The 22,047-nt window shown below is 44.5% G+C and overlaps 1 protein-coding gene across 1 annotated transcript; it reads right to left on the bottom strand.

Annotated features, from left to right (window-relative positions):
* Positions 1-10,677: 10,677 nt before the first annotated feature.
* Positions 10,678-12,699, bottom strand: LOC109740152 (uncharacterized). Its single transcript, XM_020299188.3, has 2 exons — positions 12,409-12,699; positions 10,678-11,040 (listed from the first exon to the last, which is right to left on the bottom strand). Exons 1-2 carry the CDS (start codon positions 12,682-12,684, stop codon positions 10,780-10,782), a joined length of 537 nt encoding a protein of 178 aa, XP_020154777.2. The 5' UTR covers positions 12,685-12,699; the 3' UTR covers positions 10,678-10,779.
* Between the last annotated feature and the right edge of the window lie 9,348 nt (positions 12,700-22,047).

The raw sequence follows: 22,047 nt of genomic DNA, 5'->3' as shown, positions 1-22,047 counted from the left end.
AAATCATTTGACTAAGCCTCTCTCACAGGCAAAATATGATCACACCTTAGTACTCTTTGGGTATTAATCACATGGTGATGTTAACTAGATTATTGACTCTAGTAAACTCTTTGGGTGTTAGTCACATGGCAATGTGAACTGTGGGTGTTAATCACATGGCGATGTGAACTAGATTATTGACTCTAGTGCAAGTGGGAGACTGAAGGAAATATGCCCTAGAGGCAATAAGAAAGTTGTTATTTTATATTTCCTTATTCATGATAAAGGTTTATTATTCATGCTAGAATTGTATTGATCGGAAACTTAAGTACATTGATACGTCTCCAACGTATCTATAATTTATGAAGTATTCATGCTATTATATTATCCATCTTGGATGTTTAATGGGCTTTACTATGCACTTTTATATTATTTTTGGGACTAACCTATTAACCCAGAGCCCAGTGTCAGTTTCTGTTTTTTCTCTTGTTTCAGTGTTTCACAGAAAAGGAATATCAAACGGAATGAAACCTTCGGGAGCGTGATTTTTGGAACGAACATGATCCAGGAGACTTGGAGTTGAAGTCAAGGAAGCTTCGAGGTGGCCACGAGGCAGGGAGGCGCGCCCCCGCCCTCGTGGTTCCCCTGACCGACTTCTTTCGCCTATATATATCCATATACCCCAAAAACATCGGGGAACACAATAGATCGGGAGTTCCACCGCCGCAAGCCTCTGTAGCCACCAAAAACCAATCGGGACCCTGTTCCGGCACCCTGCCGGAGGGGGGGGAACCCTCACCGGTGGCCATCTTCATCATCCCGGTGCTCTCCATGACGAGGAGAGAGTAGTTCACCCTCGAGGCTGAGGGTATGTACCAGTAGCTATGTGTTTGATCTCTCTCTCTCGTGTTCTTGAGGTGGTACGATCTTGATGTATCGCGAGCTTTGCTATTATAGTTGGATCTTATGATGTTTCTCCCCCTCTACTCTCTTGTAATGGATTGAGTTTTCCCTTTGAAGTTATCTTATCGATCGAGTCTTTAAGGATTTGAGAACACTTGATGTATGTCTTGCATGTGCTTATCTGTGGTGACAATGGGATATCACGTGATCTACTTGATGTATGTTTTGGTGATCAACTTGCGAGTTCAGTGACCTTGTGAACTTATGCATAGGGGTTGGCACACGTTTTCGTCTTTACTCTCCGGTAGAAACTTTGGGGCACTCTTTGAAGTTCTTTGTGTTGATTGAATAGATGAATCTGAGATTGTGTGATGCATATCATATAATCATACCCACAGATACTTGAGGTGACATTGGGGTATCTAGGTGACATTAGGGTTTTTGGTTGATTTGTGTCTTAAGGTGTTATTCTAGTACGAACTCTATGATAGATCGAACGGAAAGAATAGCTTCGTGTTATTTTACTACGGACTCTTGAATAGATCGATCAGAAAGAATAACTTTGAGGTGGTTTCGTACCCTACGATAATCTCTTTGTTTGTTCTCCGCTATTAGTTACTTTGGAGTGACTCTTTGTTGCATGTTGAGGGATAGTTATATGATCCAATCATGTTATTATTGTTGAGAGAACTTGCACTAGTGAAAGTATGAACCCTAGGCCTTGTTTCAACGCATTGCAATACCGTTTACGCTCACTTTTATCGCTTGCTACCTTGCTGTTTTTATATTTTCAGATTACAAATACCCATATCTATCATCCATATTGCACTTGTATCACCATATCTTCGCCGAACTAGTGCATCCATACAATTTACCATTGTATTGGGTGTGTTGGGGACACAAGAGACTCTTTGTTATTTGGTTGCAGGGTTGTTTGAGAGAGACCATCTTCATCCTATGCCTTCCACGGATTGATAAACCTTAGGTCATCCACTTGAGGGAAATTTTCTACTGTCCTACAAACCTCTGCACTTGGAGGCCCAACAACGTCTACAAGAAGAAGGTTGTGTAGTAGACATCAAGCTCTTTTCTGGCGCCGTTGCCGGGGAGGTGAGTGCTTGAAGGTATATCTTTAGATCTTGCAATCGCATCTTTTAGTTTCTTCTTTTATCACTAGTTTAGTTTATAAAAGAAAACTACAAAAAAATGGAATTAAGGTTGCCTCATATGCTTCATCTTTTTAATGTCTTTCATGAAAATGATGGGAAGGAAAATTGTGCTCAAGTACTAGAAGAAGAATTACATAGAATGCTTGGCATAAAATATGTGAATGAGCATGATTGCAATGTTGTTAGTATGAATTCCTTGAATACCCATGACGCTAATGATATGCAAAGCCACAAGCTTGGGGATGCTATGTTTGATGAAGATGATATGTTTAGTCCCCCAAGTTTTGATGAGAAAATCTATTATGATGAAAGCATCCCTCCTACTTATTATGATTATTGTGATGACATGTATGCTATAAAGAATAAAGATAACCATGAAACTTGTCATCATGATTTTAATTTTCAATTGGATTATGCTTCACATGATAGTTATTTTGTTGAGTTTGCTCCCACTACTATTCCGAATGAGAAGAATTTTGCTTATGTGGAGAGTAGTAAAATTTATATGCTTGTGCATCATGAAAATAATGCTTTATGTGATGGTTATATTGTTGAATTCATTCATGATGCTACTGAAAATTATTATGAGGGAGGAATATATGCTTGTAGGAATTGTAATAATATCAAGTTTCCTCTCTATGTGCTTAAAGTTTTAAAGTTATGCTTGTTTTGCCTTCCTATGCTAGTTGATTATTGTTCCCATAAGTTGTTTGCTCACAAAATCCCTATGCATAGGAAGTGGGTTAGACTTAAATTTGCTAGTCATATTCTTCATGATGCTCTCTTTATGTTTCAATTCTTATCTTTTAGGTGAGCATCATTGAAATCATCATGCCTAGCTAGGGGCGTTAAACGTTAGCGCTTGTTGGGAGGCAACCCAATTTTATTTTTGTTCCTTTCTTTTTGTTCCTGTTTAGTAATAAATAAATCATCTAGCCTCTGTTTAGATGTGGTTTTATGTTTTAATTAGTGTTTGTGCCAAGTAAGACCTATAGGATCTTCTTGGATGATAATTATTTGATCTTGCTGAAAAAGACAGAAACTTTCTGCTCACGAAAACAATTGTTAAAGATCACCCGAAAGAGATAAAATACTGATTCCAATTGCAGTAGATCAATAATCAAATTATCTAGGTCTTCCTATTTTTGTAGATTTTTTTGAGTTCCAGAAGTTTGCGTTTGATACAGATTACTACAGACTGTTCTGTTTTTGACAGATTCTGTTTTCTATGTGTTGTTTGCTTATTTTGATGAATCTATGAGTAGTATCGGAGGGTATGAACCATAGAGAAGTTGGAATACAGTAGATATTACACCAATATGAATTTAGAATGAGTTCACAACAGTACCTAAGTGGTGGTTTTATTTTCTTATACTAACGGAGCTTACGGGTTTTCTGTTGAGTTTTGTGTTGTGAAGTTTTCAAGTTTTGGGTAAAGATTCGATGGACTATGGAATAAGGAGTGGCAAGAGCCTAAGATTGGGGATTCCCAAGGCACCCCAAGGTAATATTCAAGGACAACCAAGAGCCTAAGCTTGGGGATGCCCCGGATGGCATCCCCTCTTTCGTCTTCGTTCATTGGTAACTTTACTTGGAGCTATATTTTTATTCACCACATGATATGTGTTTTGCTTGGAGCGTCAATTTATTTTGTTAGGATTTGCTTGCTGTTATTTATAACAATGTTTTGCATCTTTTATTTCAATAAAAGTGGCATTGATAGCCTTTACTATGCCTATTTTACAAGTCTTCATGTTGCTGTTTGAAAACAGAAAGTTTACCGCTGTTGCAAAAATTCCCTAGAAAAGTCAGAATGTGATAAAATGTTGAAACCTTTTGCATAATAAGCTCTGATAAATTTAATACAGTGGGAATTTTCGTTCATAATTTTTGGAGCTAGGTAAGTATGGATCTTGCTGCATTCTTTATAGACTGTCCTGTTTAGGCAGATTGCTGTTATGTTTGCATTGTTTGCATATGTTTGCTTCTTTAATGATTCTATTTGAGGATAGGACTATTAAATATGCAGAGGCATTTACGCAATGTTGAATAATAATTTTAGTGATTTGTTACAGAAGAGTATGATGAGGTTTTTTGCATTGGTTTATACTAACTTATCTCACGAGTCCTCGTTGAGTTTTGTGTGGATGAAGCTTTTGAGATTTAGAGAGACCGTGATATGAGAGGAATTAAGGAGACACAAAAAGCTCAAGCTTGGGGATGCCCAAGGCATCCCAAGATAATATTTCAAGAAGTCTCAAGCGTCTAAGCTTGGGGATGCCCCGGTTGGCATCCCATTCTTCTTCGACAACTATCGGTTAGTATCGGTTGATCCTAAGTTTTTGCTTCTTCACGTGATGTTTGCTATTCTTAGAATGTCATTTTATTTTGTTTTGCTTGCTGTTTGAGTAAAATATCAAGATCTGAAATTGTTAAATGAGAGAGAGTCTTCACATAGCTACATAATTATTTAACTACTCATTGATCTTCACTTATATCTTTTTGGAGTAGTTTGTCATTTACTCGTTTGCTTCACTTATATCCTATGAGTAAATGGTTGAATGAGTTGAATATCATAAATCTGAAATTATATATGTTTCATATGCTTATCCCATGGGGAGTAATGCCTTCACATATAAGAAGTAGAGGTGGTAAATTTTTTGAAGGTTAGCAAACATTGTATTGGTCACTTGAACAATTCATGAAAGAATATTGAAGGAAGAGAGATTTCATATATAAATATACTATCTTGGATATCTTCTATGATTGTGAGCCCCATTAATTATTTTCAAACCTGAGCAAATTAGTTGAAGTTGGACAAGGAAGACAACGTAATGAGTTATGCTTGGGTATATTTGTATAGAGGTTATATTGTTATGGATCCTGTAACATGTGGTGCTTGCTATTTAGAATCCTTTCCTAGCCAAAATATCTGTACTAAGCGGGAATATTGCTTGTGCATCCAAATTCCTTGAACCAAGTTTCTTCCATGAGTGTCCATCATATCTACCTATATGCGGTATTTACCTGCCGTTCCAAGTAAATTTGCACGTGCCAAACTCTAAACCTTCAAGTAATAATCTATTTTGTATGCCCGAATTGCTCATGTAGCGACTAGGGGCTGTCAGTATCTTCCATGCTAGGTGGGTTATTCTCACGATGAGTGGACTCCGCTCATCATTCACGAGAAAATGGCTGGTAACTGGGATGCCCAGTCCTATGATCAAAAGATAAAAAACAAAATCGCAAATAATTTAAACAAACTCCCCCAGGATTGTTGATAGTTGGACCGCATCCGTTGTTTCGGACAAGCCGTGGCGTGTGATTGTTGGTGGAGGGGGAGTAAAATCTTTACCTTTCTGTTTGGGAACCGCCTATAATGTATGTAGTATGGAAGATATTGGGAACTATTGGTCGTTATGTTGACAATGAAAGCATACCTCTCAAACTTATTTTCATCTCTGTTTTTGCTTTGAGCTCTGGCACCTCTGCAAATCCCAGCTTCCCTCTGCGAAGGGCCTATCTTTTACTTTTATGCAAGAGTCAGTAGTATTCCTTCTCATTCCAACCTACTCTTTAGTTGGCAAGCATCATGTGATGGAAAGATCTGAGCATATATGGCCATTCAAATATATTTGATCATGAATTATTATTGTTGACATTACCCTTGAGGTAAAAGGTTGGGAGGCGAAACATTAAGCCCCTATCTTTCTCTGTGTTCGATGAATACTATTTGTTCTAAAAATATGCTTTGAGTGGTAGCAATCATGGAAGACTATATGATAGTTGAGTATGTGGGATTTGCTAAATCAAAGCTCTGACATAGACTCTTCCTGAAAATAAGATGAATTGTAATTGTTTGATGACTAATAACACGGTTTGTTAGTTTTCAAGAAAGTTTATGATCTATACTTTAACATGTGAATAGCTTGTTACTTGATCATGAAAAGTTTTATGAGTTGAGCTATTGTTATGACATATGATGATGCTAGAAAAGGTGATTGAAATTATCATTGATCAAACTTGTGCACCTGCTAGCATTCACACTTCATAAATTATTTCTTTTATCATTTACCTACTCGAGGACGAGCAGGAATTAAGCTTGGGGATGCTGATACGTCTCCAACGTATCTATAATTTATGAAGTATTCATGCTATTATATTATTCATCTTGGATGTTTAATGGGCTTTACTATGCACTTTTATATTATTTTTGGACTAACCTATTAACCCAGAGCCCAGTGCCAGTTTCTGTTTTTTTTCCTTGTTTCAGTGTTTCGCAGAAAAGGAATATCAAATGGAGTCCAAACGGAATGAAACCTTCGGGAGTGTGATTTTTGGAACGAACGTGATCCACGAGACTTGGAGTTGAAGTCAAGGAAGCTTCGAGGTGGCCACGAGGCAGGGAGGCGCGCTTGCCCCCTGGGTGCGCCCCCGCCCTCGTGGGCCCCTCGTGGCTCCCTTGACCGACTTCTTTCGCCTATATATATCCATATACCCTAAAAACATTGGGGAACAGAATAGATCGGGAGTTCCGCCGCCGCAAGTCTCTATAGCCACCAAAAACCAATCTGGACCCTGTTCCGGCACCCTGCCGGAGGGGGGGGAACCCTCACCGGTGGCCATCTTCATCATCCCGGCACTCTCCATGACGAGGAGGGAGTAGTTCACCCTCGGTGCTGAGGGTATGTACCAGTAGCTATGTGTTTGATCTCTCTCTCTCGTGTTCTTGAGGTGGTATGATCTTGATGTATCGCGAGCTTTGCTATTATAGTTGGATCTTATGATGTTTCTCCCTCTCTACTCTCTTGTAATGGATTGAGTTTTCCCTTTGAAGTTATCTTATCGGATTGAGTCTTTAAGGATTTGAGAACACTTGATGTATGTCTTGCATGTGCTTATCTGTGGTGACAATGGGATATCACATGATCTACTTGATGTATGTTTTGGTGATCAACTTGCGGGTTCAGTGACCTTGTGAACTTATGCATAGGGGTTGGCACACGTTTTCGTCTTGACTCTCCGGTAGAAACTTTGGGGCACTCTTTGAAGTTCTTTGTGTTGGTTGAATAGATGAATCTGAGATTGTGTGATGCATATCATATAATCATACCCACGGATACTTGAGGTGACATTGGAGTATCTAGGTGACATTAGGGTTTTGGTTGATTTGTGTCTTAATGTGTTATTCTAGTACGAACTCTATGATAGATCGAACGGAAATAATAGCTTCGTGTTATTTTACTACGGACTCTTGAATAGATTGATCGGAAAGAATAACTTTGAGGTGGTTTCGTACCCTACAATAACCTCTTCGTTTGTTCTCCCCTATTAGTTACTTTGGAGTGACTCTTTGTTGCATGTTGAGGGATAGTTATATGATCCAATTATGTTATTATTGTTGAGAGAACTTGCACTAGTGAAAGTATGAACCCTAGGCCTTGTTTCAACGCATTGCAATATTGTTTACACTCACTTTTATAACTTGCTACCTTACTGTTTTTATATTTTCATATTACAAATACCCATATCTATCATCCATATTGCACTTGTATCACCATCTCTTCGCCGAACTAGTGCACCTATAGAATTTACCATTGTATTGGGTGTGTTGGGGACACAAGAGACTCTTTGTTATTTTGTTACAGGGTTGTTTGAGAGAGACCATCTTCATCCTACGCCTTCCACGGATTGATAAACCTTAGGTCATCCACTTGAGGGAAATTTGCTAGTGTCCTACAAACCTCTACACTTGGAGGCCCAACAACGTCTACAAGAAGAAGGTTGTGTAGTAGACATCATACATGTGTGAATACATAAACAAATACCGTGTCCCTAGTAAGCCTCTACTAGACTAGCTCGTTAATCAAAGATGGTTAAGGTTTCCTAACCATGGACATGTGTTGTCATTTGATAATGGGATCACATCATTAGGAGAATGATGTGATGGACAAGACCCATCCGTTAGCTTAGCATATTGATCGTTCAGTTTATTGCTATTGCTTTCTTCATGTCAAAATACATATTCCTTCGACTATGAGATTATGCAACTCCCGGATACCAGAGGAATACATTGTGTGCTATCAAACGTCACAATGTAACTGGGTGATCATAAATATGCTCTACAGGTATCTCCGAAGGTGTTTTTTGAGTTGGCATAGATCGAGATTAGGATTTGTCACTCCGAGTTTCGGAGAGGTATCTCTGGGCGCTCTCGGTAATACACATCGTAAGCTTGCAAGCAAATGACTAAGGAGTTAGTCACAAGGTGATGTATTACGAAACGAGTAAAGAGACTTGCCAGTAACCAGAATGAACTAGGTATGAAGATACCAACGATCGAATCTCGGGCAAGTAATATACCGATGGACAAAGGGAATTACACATGTTGTCATTACGGTTCGACCGATAAAGATCTCGTAGAATATGTAGGAGCCAATATGGGCATCCAGGTTCCGCTATTGGTTATTGACCAGAGAGGTGTCTCAGTCATGTCTACATAGTTCTCGAACCCGTAGGGTCCGCATGCTTAACGTTCGTTGATGACATAGTGTTATATGAGTTATATGATTTGGTGACCGAATGTTGTTCAGAGTCCCGGATGAGATCACGGACATGACGAGGAGTCTCGAAATGGTCAAGAGGTAAAGATTGATATATAGGACGATGGTATTCGGACACCAGAATAGTTTCAGAGTGCACCAGGTAGCCATCGGATCACTGGAAGGGGTTCCGGGAGGCCCCGGGAGGTCTATGGGCCTAATGGGACAAGGAGAGGCACACACCAGCCCACAGAGGGGCTGGCGCGCCCTCTCCTGGCCGCCGGCCTTAGAAGAAGGAAAGGGGGGATGGGGGCGCCACCTCCTCCTGCCTTTTCCCCCTTGTGGGAGAAAGGAAAGGGGGGGGTGCCACCTCTCCCTTCCTTCCCACTTGGCGCCAAAAGAAGGAAAGGGGGGCCTAGGGCAAGCCCAAGTAGGATTCAGACCTACTTGGGGTGCCCCTTGGCCTCTCCTCTCTCCCTCCCACCTATATATATGTGGGAGGGGGCGTCTAGCACACCCAAGACAATTGCTTAGCCGTGTGCGGCGCCCCCTCCACATTTTACACCCCCGGTCATATTTTCGTAGTGCTTGGGCAATGTCCTGCGAAGATAAATTCATCATCACCGGCACCACGCCGTCGTGCTGCCGGAACTGATCCACTACCTCACCGTCTTGCTGGATCAAGAAGGCGTGGATGTCACGGAACTGAACGTGTGCAGAACTCGGAGGTGCCGTACATTCGGTACTTGATCGGTTGGAGCGCGAAGAAGTTCGATTACATCAACCACGTTACTAAACGCTTCCGCTTTTGGTCTATGAGGATACGTAGACACACTCTCCCCCTCGTTGCTATGCATCTTCATGGATAGATCATTGCGTGTGCGTAGATTTTTCGTTTTGTTTTTTCATGCAACGATTCCCAACATAAGAAATCTAAAAGGCTTAGGGACGAGTGAAAATAGAAATCCTGAAACCGGAAGCTGGATACCGGAAACAAGAAACATGCACGGTCATCTCTCATTACACCACATGTCAACAACGGAGCGCAACGGAAAATCCTCTCGACGCACAAAGTAGCGACACTTGCCGCGCTGGGGCGCCATGCGAAGTGACCTTCGTGGGGTATCTTTTAACTAGTGATTTCGGTTTTATAGATGGAGATCCAAATCTCACTCATATGCCGGAAAAAAACCTCCAAATCAAAAAAAAGTCAAATATGCTTTCTTCTCTCAAATAAAAGAATCACCAAGTATTCTCCCCAAAAGTTTTTATCTCGTATAAAATAAAAACTAGATCAACTCCATGTCTATCGGCTTTTGTTTTTGTATGTATCAAGGAAGTACAATAGGTCACAAAGATAATCATTGTAGTAATACCTTAGAGAAGGTTCCTCTTTAAAGAAAGATTAGAGTTTCTTTGCCTCCCACCAGCGCCGCCGCTGGTCCGCCTCGTCTCCGGTGGCCTTAGGGCCATGGGGGCGCAGTGGATCTTGACCCTTGCCGGTAGAAGGGCTTCATTTTTAGACGTTCCTTCGAGTTTTGTTAGAGTTTGTGTCCTGCTCGAAAAGGCGAGACGTCAGCAGCTTCCTGCAGATGGAATAAGGTTCTCCCCGCCTAGCCTCCATCCCGATGGTGCGTCTAGCATCGTCAATAGGCGTGTGAAGGTGTGTCTCAGTAGATCTGTCTTTGATGGATTTGCTCGGCTTTGGTCATTGTTCGTTTATGTTAGTGTGTCTTCAGGTTTGATCATTTTGATCTACGCTACTTTTCAATCTACCTACTCTTCATTGGTGGTTGTTGTTGTTCTGTGCACTAATTCTATGGGGACTGAGTATGACGACTTTCCAACTGTCTACTATAACAAGTTCTGTCTGGCTCCGGCGAGGGAGGAGCGACGGCGGCGGCACACCCTCGGCTCGCTTCATTGTTTGTAGTCCCTACAAAATGGTTTAAGGATCTGAATGTAATTTTTATTATTTTTCATGTTCATTATACTGCCATGATTGAAGATGAATAAATCAGAATTTTTCCAAAAAAAGAGCACAACAGAGGCATGAAAAACAATGCAGCGAGGACACCGGAAAGTTCTTTTGCAAGGTTGCTTGGTTCCAATTGTTATTAGTACATTCAGAATAGTGTTAAGTAGCACTTAGCATAAACATAAATTTACAACGACACGATGCCTTTTCAGATGTAAGCATCGACCAAAGTAGGAGGCATCAACAAGTTCGCCACAGACTCCTTGCTCGTGTCCTCTTTCTTCTCCTTTGAGCCCAGGGCCTCCTCCCGGACCTTCTCCAGCTTCTCCATTACTTTCCTCTTGTTCTCTTGTCTCGAGGTTCTAGCTTCTGCATGTTCAGCCACCAGGAACATTGCAAAGAAGGCAGACGAAATGTATGCCAGGGTACTTCTACGAGATGTCCTGCTGGCTACTTGGACAATGGTTGACTGCAGAAACAAGTGCTAAACTGATAAGTAACAGGGGAAGTTCAAGCCTCGACAGAGGTTACTAATAATTAAATCACGCACGAAAGTAACAACCTTGACATGATAACTCTGTCTGCAAGAGGAAATGGCTTCAGTCCAAGTGTGATTAGATGACAGGATACGCGTCTTATCAATTCACGTAGAGGTAAAGCAGGGCTAGAATCGAAGTTTTGATGCTCTATACGAGTATATTTTCTAAAAAGTGGACAGAACTGTCTCCGCATCAGTTTGCACACAGCAACAAGTATATGCATGAAAACTTAAGACTGAAGAGTTCGTTCACACTACAATCAAATGAATACCCACCATACATTTGGTCAAAAAATCTAGTCCCTCCGTCTCAAAATAAGTATCTTAACTTTGTATTGTACTAAATTTGAGATACTTATTTTGGACGGAATAAATAGTAGATAAGATAACTAGTAGTACTTCAACTAAGCGTCATGGAGTACTGTCCCCAAATGTTGGGGAGTACCATGACATTAACAATATAATCGTAATGTGTAAATGTTGTAATTGTCATTTATTTATAACTTATAAGTAGTGCCACGGAACATCCTAGAAGTTTCTCTACTCTCTACTGAACATCGCATGAGTGAAGATGTAAGGATGTTGGCTGGGGCTCTGCTGGAGGACCAATAGGGAAAGTACGTACAGGATTTACAGATTCTTACCAAGCTACTCATTCAGGGCCTCTTCGATTCATAGGATTGCAAAAACACAGGAATAGGGAAACCGTAGGATTGAAATGGCATGTCCATTGGATCCCTATAGAATTTGAGTTTGTTTGATTGTGTCACGGGAAAAATAAAGGATTTCTTGCAAGAGGTTGGAGTGAATGTTAGAATTCCTGTGACATGTAGTACATATGAATCCTTAGGAAAAAATCTTACAGGATTCAATCCTACGAATCAAACGACCAACGTAGGAAAATTTCGTAAGGATTCTAATCCTTTAAAGATCCTATGAAAATCCTTTGAATCAAAGAGACCCTCAGCCTTTCAAAACAAAAACACAGGATTCACTAGGGAAACTTCTAGGATGTTCCCTCCCTCTGCTCACTCGACGGCACGCTACTCATATCCCTGATCTGATGTTTGCAGAGAGAAGTGTGCTTTTCTGGTTACGAAACTTGTATCTCTAAAATTACTGTAAGCGGCAGCCAATCAAGCGATGCATACAAAAGAGACACATCAGATCTATCAGCTGGCTACTGCTAGCACATCGAATCATTCAGAACTTGCCCCGGCTTACTATAGATTCGATGTGTTCATGTGGTAGAATAATTCTGGAGAGCCGCAAAAATGATTCCTTAAATTCAGTACGTACCTGGTTGTGTTTGCAGCTAAGCGGAGTAGCCCGTGACCTTGTGCGGGCGCGGCCATTTCTAGCAGGAGTATGGCCGCGGATCTGAGAGGGCAGCTGCAGAGAAGTGATGGCCATTGTTGTTGCTCCTAGACGAGAACCGAGAAGCTGGCGCGTACTGGTGGTGGTAGTGCCGTGGAAGGCAAGTGCTTCCTCGGTGGCTTTCTCGACTCTTCTCAACAGTTCCACTGCCCACTGGAGGACAAACGCACATTTGTCTTGACAAATAAGACCCTGCATTACATTGTATTTCAAACAAGATTAGTGAGGAAAAACCACACGTAAATAAAAGTGCACGAGACGGCCACGTTGCCGTGCTGCTGGAGGCCGACGAGCCACTCTGGTCACTCACACCGCGCACGAGGCCGACGAGCCAGCCCAACGGCGCAGGCGAGGGTCGTGCTACAATATGTGTGTCCACCACGGGATTCAGTTAAGCTCTCAACCTCTTCTGCGCAATACACTCCTTCGTCTTCCATTTCGAAATGTCGTTCCTGAATTTCTTCATCTGATCCCGAGGTGTCAAACGGTCCGCTGATCTACGAGACACTAGCTCCCATATTAATATCCTTCGTAAACCCACCCCGCCTAGTAGCAAATCAAAGGATCGTCATCACACCATGTTCGCTGCCATGGCCATCCTCCTCTCCTCCATCGCTAGCCGGCTGAGGCTCCGCCGCCGGAACAAGAGGATCACGTCCTCTTCGGGCAACCCCCGCCCACCTTTCTTCTCCTGCGGCGGCGGCGGCGACACCCTCAGCCCTTTCGTGAAGCCCAAGACGACGAGGAAGCTCAAGGCGCCGTCGAGCACAAGATTCGCGGAGCATGGCCAGGACGGCGGCACGGTGGACGACGACGACGTCGGCGAGCCGTGCCTGTGGCGGCGAACGATACTGCTCGGCCAGAGGTGCCAGCCGCTGGAGTTCAGCGGGGCCATACACTACGACAACGATGGGCGGCGGCTCTGGCACGCACGGACTCCGCTCCTGAGCCCCGGCCGTTCTTCGGAATTCGGATACATTGATAGGGCATGAGACGCCTTGCGACAACTCAAGGACGAACAACCGAAGATCTGCTCAGGATATCGACATTGATAGGGCATGATTCTCCGATTTTTAAATTTCCCTCCTCCTGCTCTCAGATATCGCTGAGGCCCCAGTTTTTTTTTCTTTCTGTCCAGTATGATTGCATCAGGATCATGTTGTTCTGTTCTCTCTGTCCTAGGAAGTTGGCAGTATGTTGGAACAGAAAAGTGAGCATTTCTTTTACTCCAATGCGATGTACTCTCACTCTTGCGTGTAACATTTGATGCAATCCTTCTCGACAAACGATTTGGCAGACAATAAGCAGTTCAAACTGTTTATTGTCACCAGTTTGTGTTGGACGCATGTGTAGCAGTTATAGTCGGGTTACGACGCTTGCAGTTGCGGGTCTAGTGATGGACATATAACTGGCTGACATCCTAATTAAAAATTTGTAGTTGCGACCCCTTTTTAAACATGTAGTTTTGCCCCAACTTAAAAACTTACAGCCGCGATCCCATTATGAAAACTTGCAATTGCGATCCCTTGAAAAACAAGCGGTTGCGATCGCATTTTTCAAAACTTGCGGTCACGATCCTCACTAAAAACTTGAAGTTGCAATCCCATATGAAAAACCTTGCGGTTGCCACCCCCATTTAAATATGCACTTGCGACCTCCCTTGAAAACGTGCAATTGCGACCTCCCCTTGAAAACTTGCAGTTACGACCCCACTCAAAACTTGTAGTTGCAACCTTGTTTGAATCTTTTGCAGTTGTGAACCCTCTTAAAACCGTGCAGTTGCGAATCCTTTTTGAAAACTTGCAGTTACGACACCATTATGAAAACTTGTAATTGCGATCCCTTGAAAAAACAAGTAGTTGCGATCCCATTTTAAAAACTTGCAGTCGCGACCCTCACTAAAAACTTGCAGTTGCCATCCCATTTTGAAAACTTGCAGTTGCGACCCCCCTTGAAAATGTGCAGGTGCGACCTCCCCCTGAAATCTTGCAGTTGCGACCCCATTTGAAACTTGTAGTTGTGGCCCCGTTTGAAAAACTTGTAGTTTCTACGCCCCTTGAAAACCAGCATTCGAACACATGAAGTTGCGACCCTCACTAAAAACTTGCAATTGCGACCCCATTTCAAACTTGTAGTTCCGGCCCCTTTTGCAAAACTTGTAGTTGTGACTCCCCTTGAAAAGGTGCAGTTGCGACCCTTCTTGAATACTTGCAGTTGCGACCAACATTTGAACACATGCATTTGTGATCCCATCTAAAAAATAGAGGTATATAGGATATAGGATAAATCGATATGCCCACCCATCTCCTCTCTTTTCATAATTTTGGCTAAAAAAATCAGGGAGAAAGCATTTCTGCCCAAGGATAGGCTTGGCTTTTCATTTCATTAGAATAAAAGGGAAAAACAAAAAAAAAACACAACAACAAAATTAATGAAAAATAAGTAATAATAAAAAAACAAAAATAAAAAGCTGAAAACAGAAGAAAAAAATAGCAAATAAAAGGTGAATAAATAAAACGCTGAGAAAAAATAAAGCAGAAAAGGCCAACATGGCCCGATACTCATATAATAATAGCAGTAATAATAATGATAATAATAACACGTATAAAGGAAATAAGGCAGCATCGCTACCGTGAAAAAAAACTAGGCAACGTCGCTACCTTTTTTGAGGGGTGAAAAAAAACTTTATTCATCACCAAAGTCCACATGTTGCGGGCTACATCGAGGGTCATGGGGATGTCCAAGTCAGACTTGACGTCCCGGACCCTGAGAAAGAGAAAATTTAACTAAGCTATGTGCTTCATAGTTGATAGCACGCCCCTCGAAAGAAAAATTACAATTGAAAGAAATTACTTTGAGATTGATCTCTCTAATGACCGCACCATACAAGCCTCGGGTCCCTTTAGATATATTAGAGATAACTTGTTTGCAGTCAGATGTGACAATGAAGTTCTGCAAGTCAAGAGGTCCTCTGCGAGTGCTATTGCCTCCCAACAAGCTATGGCCTCCAATGATGTTGGGTCACATACTCCAGAGTCGATTGCAAGAAACCACCACATTTGCGGCTAGGTTTGCAGAAAACCACCAACTCCTTAATCCATTGCAGAAAACACCAAAAAATTTGTTAAGTCGTTGCAAAAAGCACTAGTCGGATGATTTGGCCCATTTAATCACTTTCTTACAAGTGGGGCCAGATTGTAAGGAATTGACTTAGCAAACAAATAACACATACACCCCTAGATTAAAAAACAAAAGCAATCCGACCCACCCCCGTGGAACACCGACGCCTTATCCACTACGCGCCGCCGCCGCGCTGCTGCCATCCGCCGCCGCTATGCTCCGGGCCGGGAGGATGATGGAGGGGGAGGAGCGCAGCTGGTTCGCGCACTTCGACGAGGACCTACCGGCGCCGGACGAGCTCATTCCGCTCTCGCGCTGGCTCATCACCCGCGATCTCCCCGCCGCCTTCAACATCCCCACGCACGGGGCCGGCCCGCTCAGCGATATTGGCGAAGGAAATAGGGAGCGAGGTGTCACCGGGGAACGCATCGATGAGGGACGGCGATTTCCCTTCGCCGCTGGGGAACACGTCGATGAACGACGGCGGCAGAGGCGGGGGTAGCGCGAGGACGTCGAGGTCATCGGACTGCAGGCGGGAGGGGTTGAGGAGGAACCTGGATGACGTCGCTGGGCTTACCAACCCCTTCTCTGAAGTCCCAGCAGCAGCGGTGGTGCTCTTCTTCTTCTTCTTACTGCCATGGCCGTGCTGCTGCTTGGAGTAGCCAGAGGATGCCAAGTCTTTGGTGCTGCTGGTACTCGTGCTTGGCCTTGGCGGCTTGGAGGTGGAGGAGCGGTGAGGGTCGCAGAGGCGCGACGAGTGGTGGTCGATGGCCCGGCCGCTGCTGGTGCCGACGCCGTTGCTGATGGTGGTTGAGGCGATGACGGAGCAGAGCAGCGGCGGCGCGTAGTGGATAGGGCGTCGGTGTTGGGAGGGTCTGATTGCTTTTGCGTTTTACATCTAGGGGTGTATGTGTTATTTTTTTGCGAAATCAATTCCTTACAATCTGGCCCCACTTGTAAGAAAGTGATTAAAGGGGCCAAATCATCCGATCAGTGCTTTTTGCAACGACTTAACAAATTTTCCGGTGTTTTCTGCAACAGATTAACGAGTTGGTGGTTTTCTGCAAACTTAGCCGCAAATGTGGTGGTTTCTTGCAATTGACTCCATACTCCATAGATGACCAAAGCAGAGCTTCCCAGAAAGTTCCATGCTCATCCCGATAGATAGCACCTGCGGATCCTCCTCATTCGTGCCTCACGCCCGTGTCAACATGTATTTTAGCATAGCCGGCCGGTGGAGCCTTGGGTCTCACTGGTGGTGCCACATCTAATATAGATGCATGACCCGCAGGTGCGTTCAGGGAGCAGCCGATGATCTCTAGATCATAGATGAATCTACTTATAAAAGATTGGGTGGCCTGTGTGAAGGAAATATGCCCTAGAGGCAATAATAAAGTTGTTATTTTATATTTCCTTATTCATGATAAAGGTTTATTATTCATGCTAGAATTTTATAGATCGGAAACTTAAATACATGTGTGAATACATAAACAAACACCGTGTCCCTAATGAGCCTCTACTAGACTAGCTCGTTGATCAAAGTTGGTTAAGGTTTCCTAACCATGGACATGAGTTGTCATTTGATCACAGGATCACATCATTAGGAGGAGGATGTGATGGACAAGACCCATCTGTTAGCTTAGCATAATGATCGTTCTGTTTTATTGCTATTGCTTTCTTCATGTCAAATACATATTCCTTCGACTATGATTATGTAACTCCCGGATACTGGAGGAATACCTTGTGTGCTATCAAACGTCACAACGTAACTGGGTGATTATAAAGATGCTCTACAGGTATCTCCGAAGGTGTTTGTTGATTTGGCATAGATCGAGATTAGGATTTGTCACTCCGAGAATCGGAGAGGTATCTCTGGGCCCTCTCGGTACTACACATCATAAGCTTGCAAGCAGACGACTAAGGAGTTAGTCACGAGGTGATGTATTACGGAACGAGTAAAGAGACTTGCCGGTAACGAGATTGAACTAGGTATAGAGATACCGACGATTGAATCTCGGGCAAGTAACATACCGATGGACAAAGGGAATTACGTATGTTGTCATAACGGTTCGACCGATAAAGATCTTCATAGAATATGTAGGAGCCAATATGGGCATCCAGGTTCCGCTATTGGTTATTGACCGTAGAGGTGTCTCGGTCATGTCTACATAGTTCTCGAACCCGTAGGGTCCGCACGCTTAATGTTCGATGTCGATTTGGTATTATATGAGTTATGTGGTTTGGTAACCGAATGTTGTTCGGAGTCCCGGATGTGATCACGGACATGACGAGGAGCTCCGGAATTGTCTGAAGGTAAATATTTATATATAGGACGATGCTATTTGGTCTCCGGAATGGTTTCGGAATGCACCAGAAAGTTGTCGGAATACCGGAAGGGGATCCGGAGGCACCGGGAGAGTATTGGGCCTTATTGGGCCATGTAGAGGGAACACACTAGCCCACATGGGCTGGTGCACCCCCTCTAAGGCAGCCACACCCAATTAGATGGAAGGGGGGCGCCACCTCCTCTTACCATATCCCGGAGAGGGGAGGAAGAAAAGAAGGGGGCGCCTCCTCCCTTTCCTTCTCCCTTGTGCCAATTTTTGACAGGGGGGCACACCAAAGGGAGGAGCCCTAGGGATGCTGTCGGTGTCAAAACCGGCGGATCTCGGGTAGGGGGTCCCGAACTGTGCGTCTAAGGCCGATGGTAACAGGAGACAAGGGACACGATGTTTACCCAGGTTCGGGTCCTCTCTATGGAGGTAATACCCTACTTCCTGCTTGATTGATCTTGATGAATATGAGTATTACAAGAGTTGATCTACCACGAGATCGTAATTGCTAAACCCTAAAAGTCTAGCCTGTATGGCTAAGGTAATGAATATCCCTCCTTCCGGACTAAGTCCTCCGGTTTATATAGACACCGGGAGGATCTAGGGTTACACAAGGTCGGTTACAAAGAAAGGAATCTACATATCCGGTCGCCAAGCTTGCCTTCCACGCCAAGGAGAGTCCCCATCCGGACACGGGTGCAGTCTTCGGTCTTCGTATCTTCACAGCCCATCAGTCCGGCAATTGGCTAACATGCCGGACGCCCAAGGACCCCTTAGTCCAGGACTCCCTCAGTAGCCCCCGAACCAGGCTTCAATGACGAGGTGTTCGGCGCGCAGATTGTCTTCGGCATTGCAAGGCGCGTTCCTCCTCTGACGGCTTCCAAGTAATGTATTCGGCTTATAATTCAATGTCGCATCCCTCGGCTTTTGTGCATCCATGACTTCAGCTTTCACGTGTCGGGCGAATGCGGACGGTCAGGGTATTTTTTGCAAATAACACCCTAGCCATGCAAGAAAGAGCATCTATTTATTTAAAGAGATTGGATCTCAGATCCATTCGGCACCACGCGGAAAAAAATCCTCAGAGACTGCCAGGAGAGACCACTCCAATATGGCCAACATTCCCAGCTCCTCTTCCCGTTCCAACCTAGAGAGAGGCGAGTGGGAGAGGTGCTCTGTATCCCACAACCAATTGGAGAAGCTGAAAACGCAGGGATTTCTCCCTCCTGCAGATCTGGTCCCTGTTCGAGCAAGATTGGCCTCCTTCAACGGCAAAACCCAGGCGGAGGATTTCCCCAATCCGTCTGCGGGAGAACGAGTGTGCTTCGTCCCCTATTTGCTGAGGGGCGTGGGATTTCCCATTCACCCATTCCTCCGAGGGCTTCTGGAGTATTATGGCCTCCAGCTGCACAATTTTACCCCGGCCTCCATTCTGCACATCGCGGGTTATGTTGCTTTATGCGAACTATTTCTGGGTATTGAGGCCCATTTTGAACTATGGAGAAAGTTGTTCTGCCTTGTCCCACGCAACCACGAAGGATCAATATTTGAAGTGGGGGAGCCAAAATATGGCACATTGCCGAGACCAGATACCTATCCGGCACGCCAAAGAAGGCGTATGAAGAGTGGACCTCTGAGTGGTTTTACATTGATGACGTCGTACTTCCAGATCCGGTCCGGAGAGGCCTCCCCGAGTTTGCGACTGTTCCTCTGAAGAAGCGCCAGAGCTCGCCCCTGGAGCCCCGAGGAGGAAGATAGTGCGGAAGTTCGCCAAGTCTTGAGCAAGATCAGGACGCTTGCCCAGCCCGGGTATACAATAGTCGAAGTGATGGCGACCTCCATAGTACGGGGAGTTCAGCCACTCCAATACATAGGTCTTCCCATGTGGAATTACAATGGGGAAGATGACACCTCCCGCTGCGGCAGGAAAGGTCCGGACACCCCTGCCGCCCTAGCCAAAATATTGGCCGAACTGTTCAAAGGTGAGGAAGAGGAGTTCCTGCGCATCACGCACAGAGAAGGATATTCCATGTACAATCCTCCTAGCTGGGTGAGCCCACAACTTTTTTGCTCCACTCATTCCCCTCCCTGAGCTTTATTAACCCGTCCATTTATAACAGCACTCGTGAAAGACTTCCGAGGGGCTCTACAGCCCCGCCCCGCAGCCCGAGGGCCACAATCGGGACCTTGACCCTGGATTCGAAGAGGATCCGGATATATTTGTGGTGCTGGAGAATGGTGTGTTTTACCAGGCGAGCTACGACGACACCGAAGTGGCCATCATCGCCGATTACCCTGGTCTTCTCCCCTCTTCACACGTAAGTAGTCAGGAGACATCTTCCCCGAAAGGATTCCTCCGTTCCGCCTCACCCACCTCACTGTCTCATGCTTCGAAGGGGAGGTGTTCGACATACCGTGCTACTCCAGGAGTGACTCCAAAGAGAGCGGCCCCGCACCGGGTAAGCTTTCGAAGAGAAAGGCAGGCGAAGACATGGTCGGGCCCTCGTCAAAGAGGTATGGGTTTGCAAATATGTTTTTTAATAGTCGCATCCAACTATGACTTTCATGTTCATCCCATATTAGGAAAAGAATCCGCCGGACTGTGTCCAGGGGTCCGGGCAGTAATACTCCCAGCAGCCAGGATCCATCCCCAGCCGAGGGGGCGGGGCCGATATGGGAGTGACGCCGGACTGTCCTTCGGCTGAGGGCTCGGAAAATATGTCCGTCACCAACTCAGAAGTGGAGAGCGCCATGAATCATCGACGCTGGAGGGCCATTTTACGAGACCCCCGCTGTTCGAAAGAAGCGTTTGATGCCTTCAGCTCGGCTGACGCATACATCCGAGCTGCCCGAGATGGGCTTAGCAGAGCCACAAAGCAGCATTTAACGGATGTGCGGGTAAGATTTATTTTGTCCAAAAAGGATAAGCACGTGCTAGTAGCCCCCGAGACTGAAAGTAGTTGGCACAAGTGGTTTAAGGATCGATGTATAACCAGGTTCTGACGGAGAGGAACAACCTACTAGCTCAAGAGCTGGAGCAGTGTCGGACACAGCTAAATGCTTCTACCACCGAACTGAAAGAGTCCAAGAAGGCATCTTCTTGTAAGGTTCCCCTCCATCGAGGAATAACAATTATACAGTAGCTGTGCTAATATTGTTGCTTATCTCATAATAGGATCATCAAGTCAATTGGAAGAGAAGTTGAAAACCGCTCAAGCGGGAGAGAAAGAGGCAAAAAGACTACACGCCGCAGGCGAACGGGTGTTAACCCGAGTCAGGCAGGAGAAAAACAAACTCCAAGATTCAAATACCAAACTGGGCGAAGAACTGAAAGATGTGCGAGCCCAGCTAGCCGACGCCGTGAAGGAGAACAAAAAGCTGTGAGGCGGCATATTCAGTACGTGGCCGGATTTACCTTATAACAGTTTGGGGGTAAAAGTAGCTGATATAGCTGTGATTGCAGGTATGTTGACGGGCCGCCCCGAAGAGGAGGTGTCCGGATCATCAAGTGATCTCCTGCAATGGGTGTCGCAGTTGCACGAGCAAGCTCGACAGGCAATGCAGAGTGTAGCCAAGGCCTTATGGCCATCCGACTCCCCTCCAGGGAGTATGGAGAAGCTTGTAGAGCTGTTCAAGGGAATGCGACGGCGTATCCGACTATGGAAGATATCGGCTTGCCGAGAGGGTGCGCGAGAGGCATGGGCCATGATAAAAACACGATATACCAAACTGGATCCGAATCACATGGCCCGGGTCGGACTGCTAGGGTCAAATGGGGAAGAAATTCCCGTTAGTTTAGTATATAACCAAGTAGAAGTAGCCACCAACTATTCCCAGCAGGATTGTAAGTTAGATAGCCTGTTGGACGGCATAGAGGAGGAAGTTTTTGAGTCCAAGTGACTATGTACTTTCCTTTGCATATGTAGCTCTATCTGAAAATGATTGTCATGACGAACCTTTTCACTTCAACCTCTCAACCCGAAGGTGCGGAGTGTTTCCGAATACCAGAACGGCCGAGTAGACCGGGTATGCATGGAAACCAGGCGTAGGGGTCATAGTTTCTTGAACAGACAATTATTCGATTAGTTATGTTATATTACATTAAGAG

Source organism: Aegilops tauschii, chromosome 3, assembly GCF_002575655.3.
Source record: "Aegilops tauschii subsp. strangulata cultivar AL8/78 chromosome 3, Aet v6.0, whole genome shotgun sequence".
NCBI classification, from domain to species: Eukaryota; Viridiplantae; Streptophyta; class Magnoliopsida; order Poales; family Poaceae; genus Aegilops; species Aegilops tauschii.
Note: the sequence above shows the minus strand (reverse complement) of the source record. Positions and strands in the feature narration are given on the sequence as shown.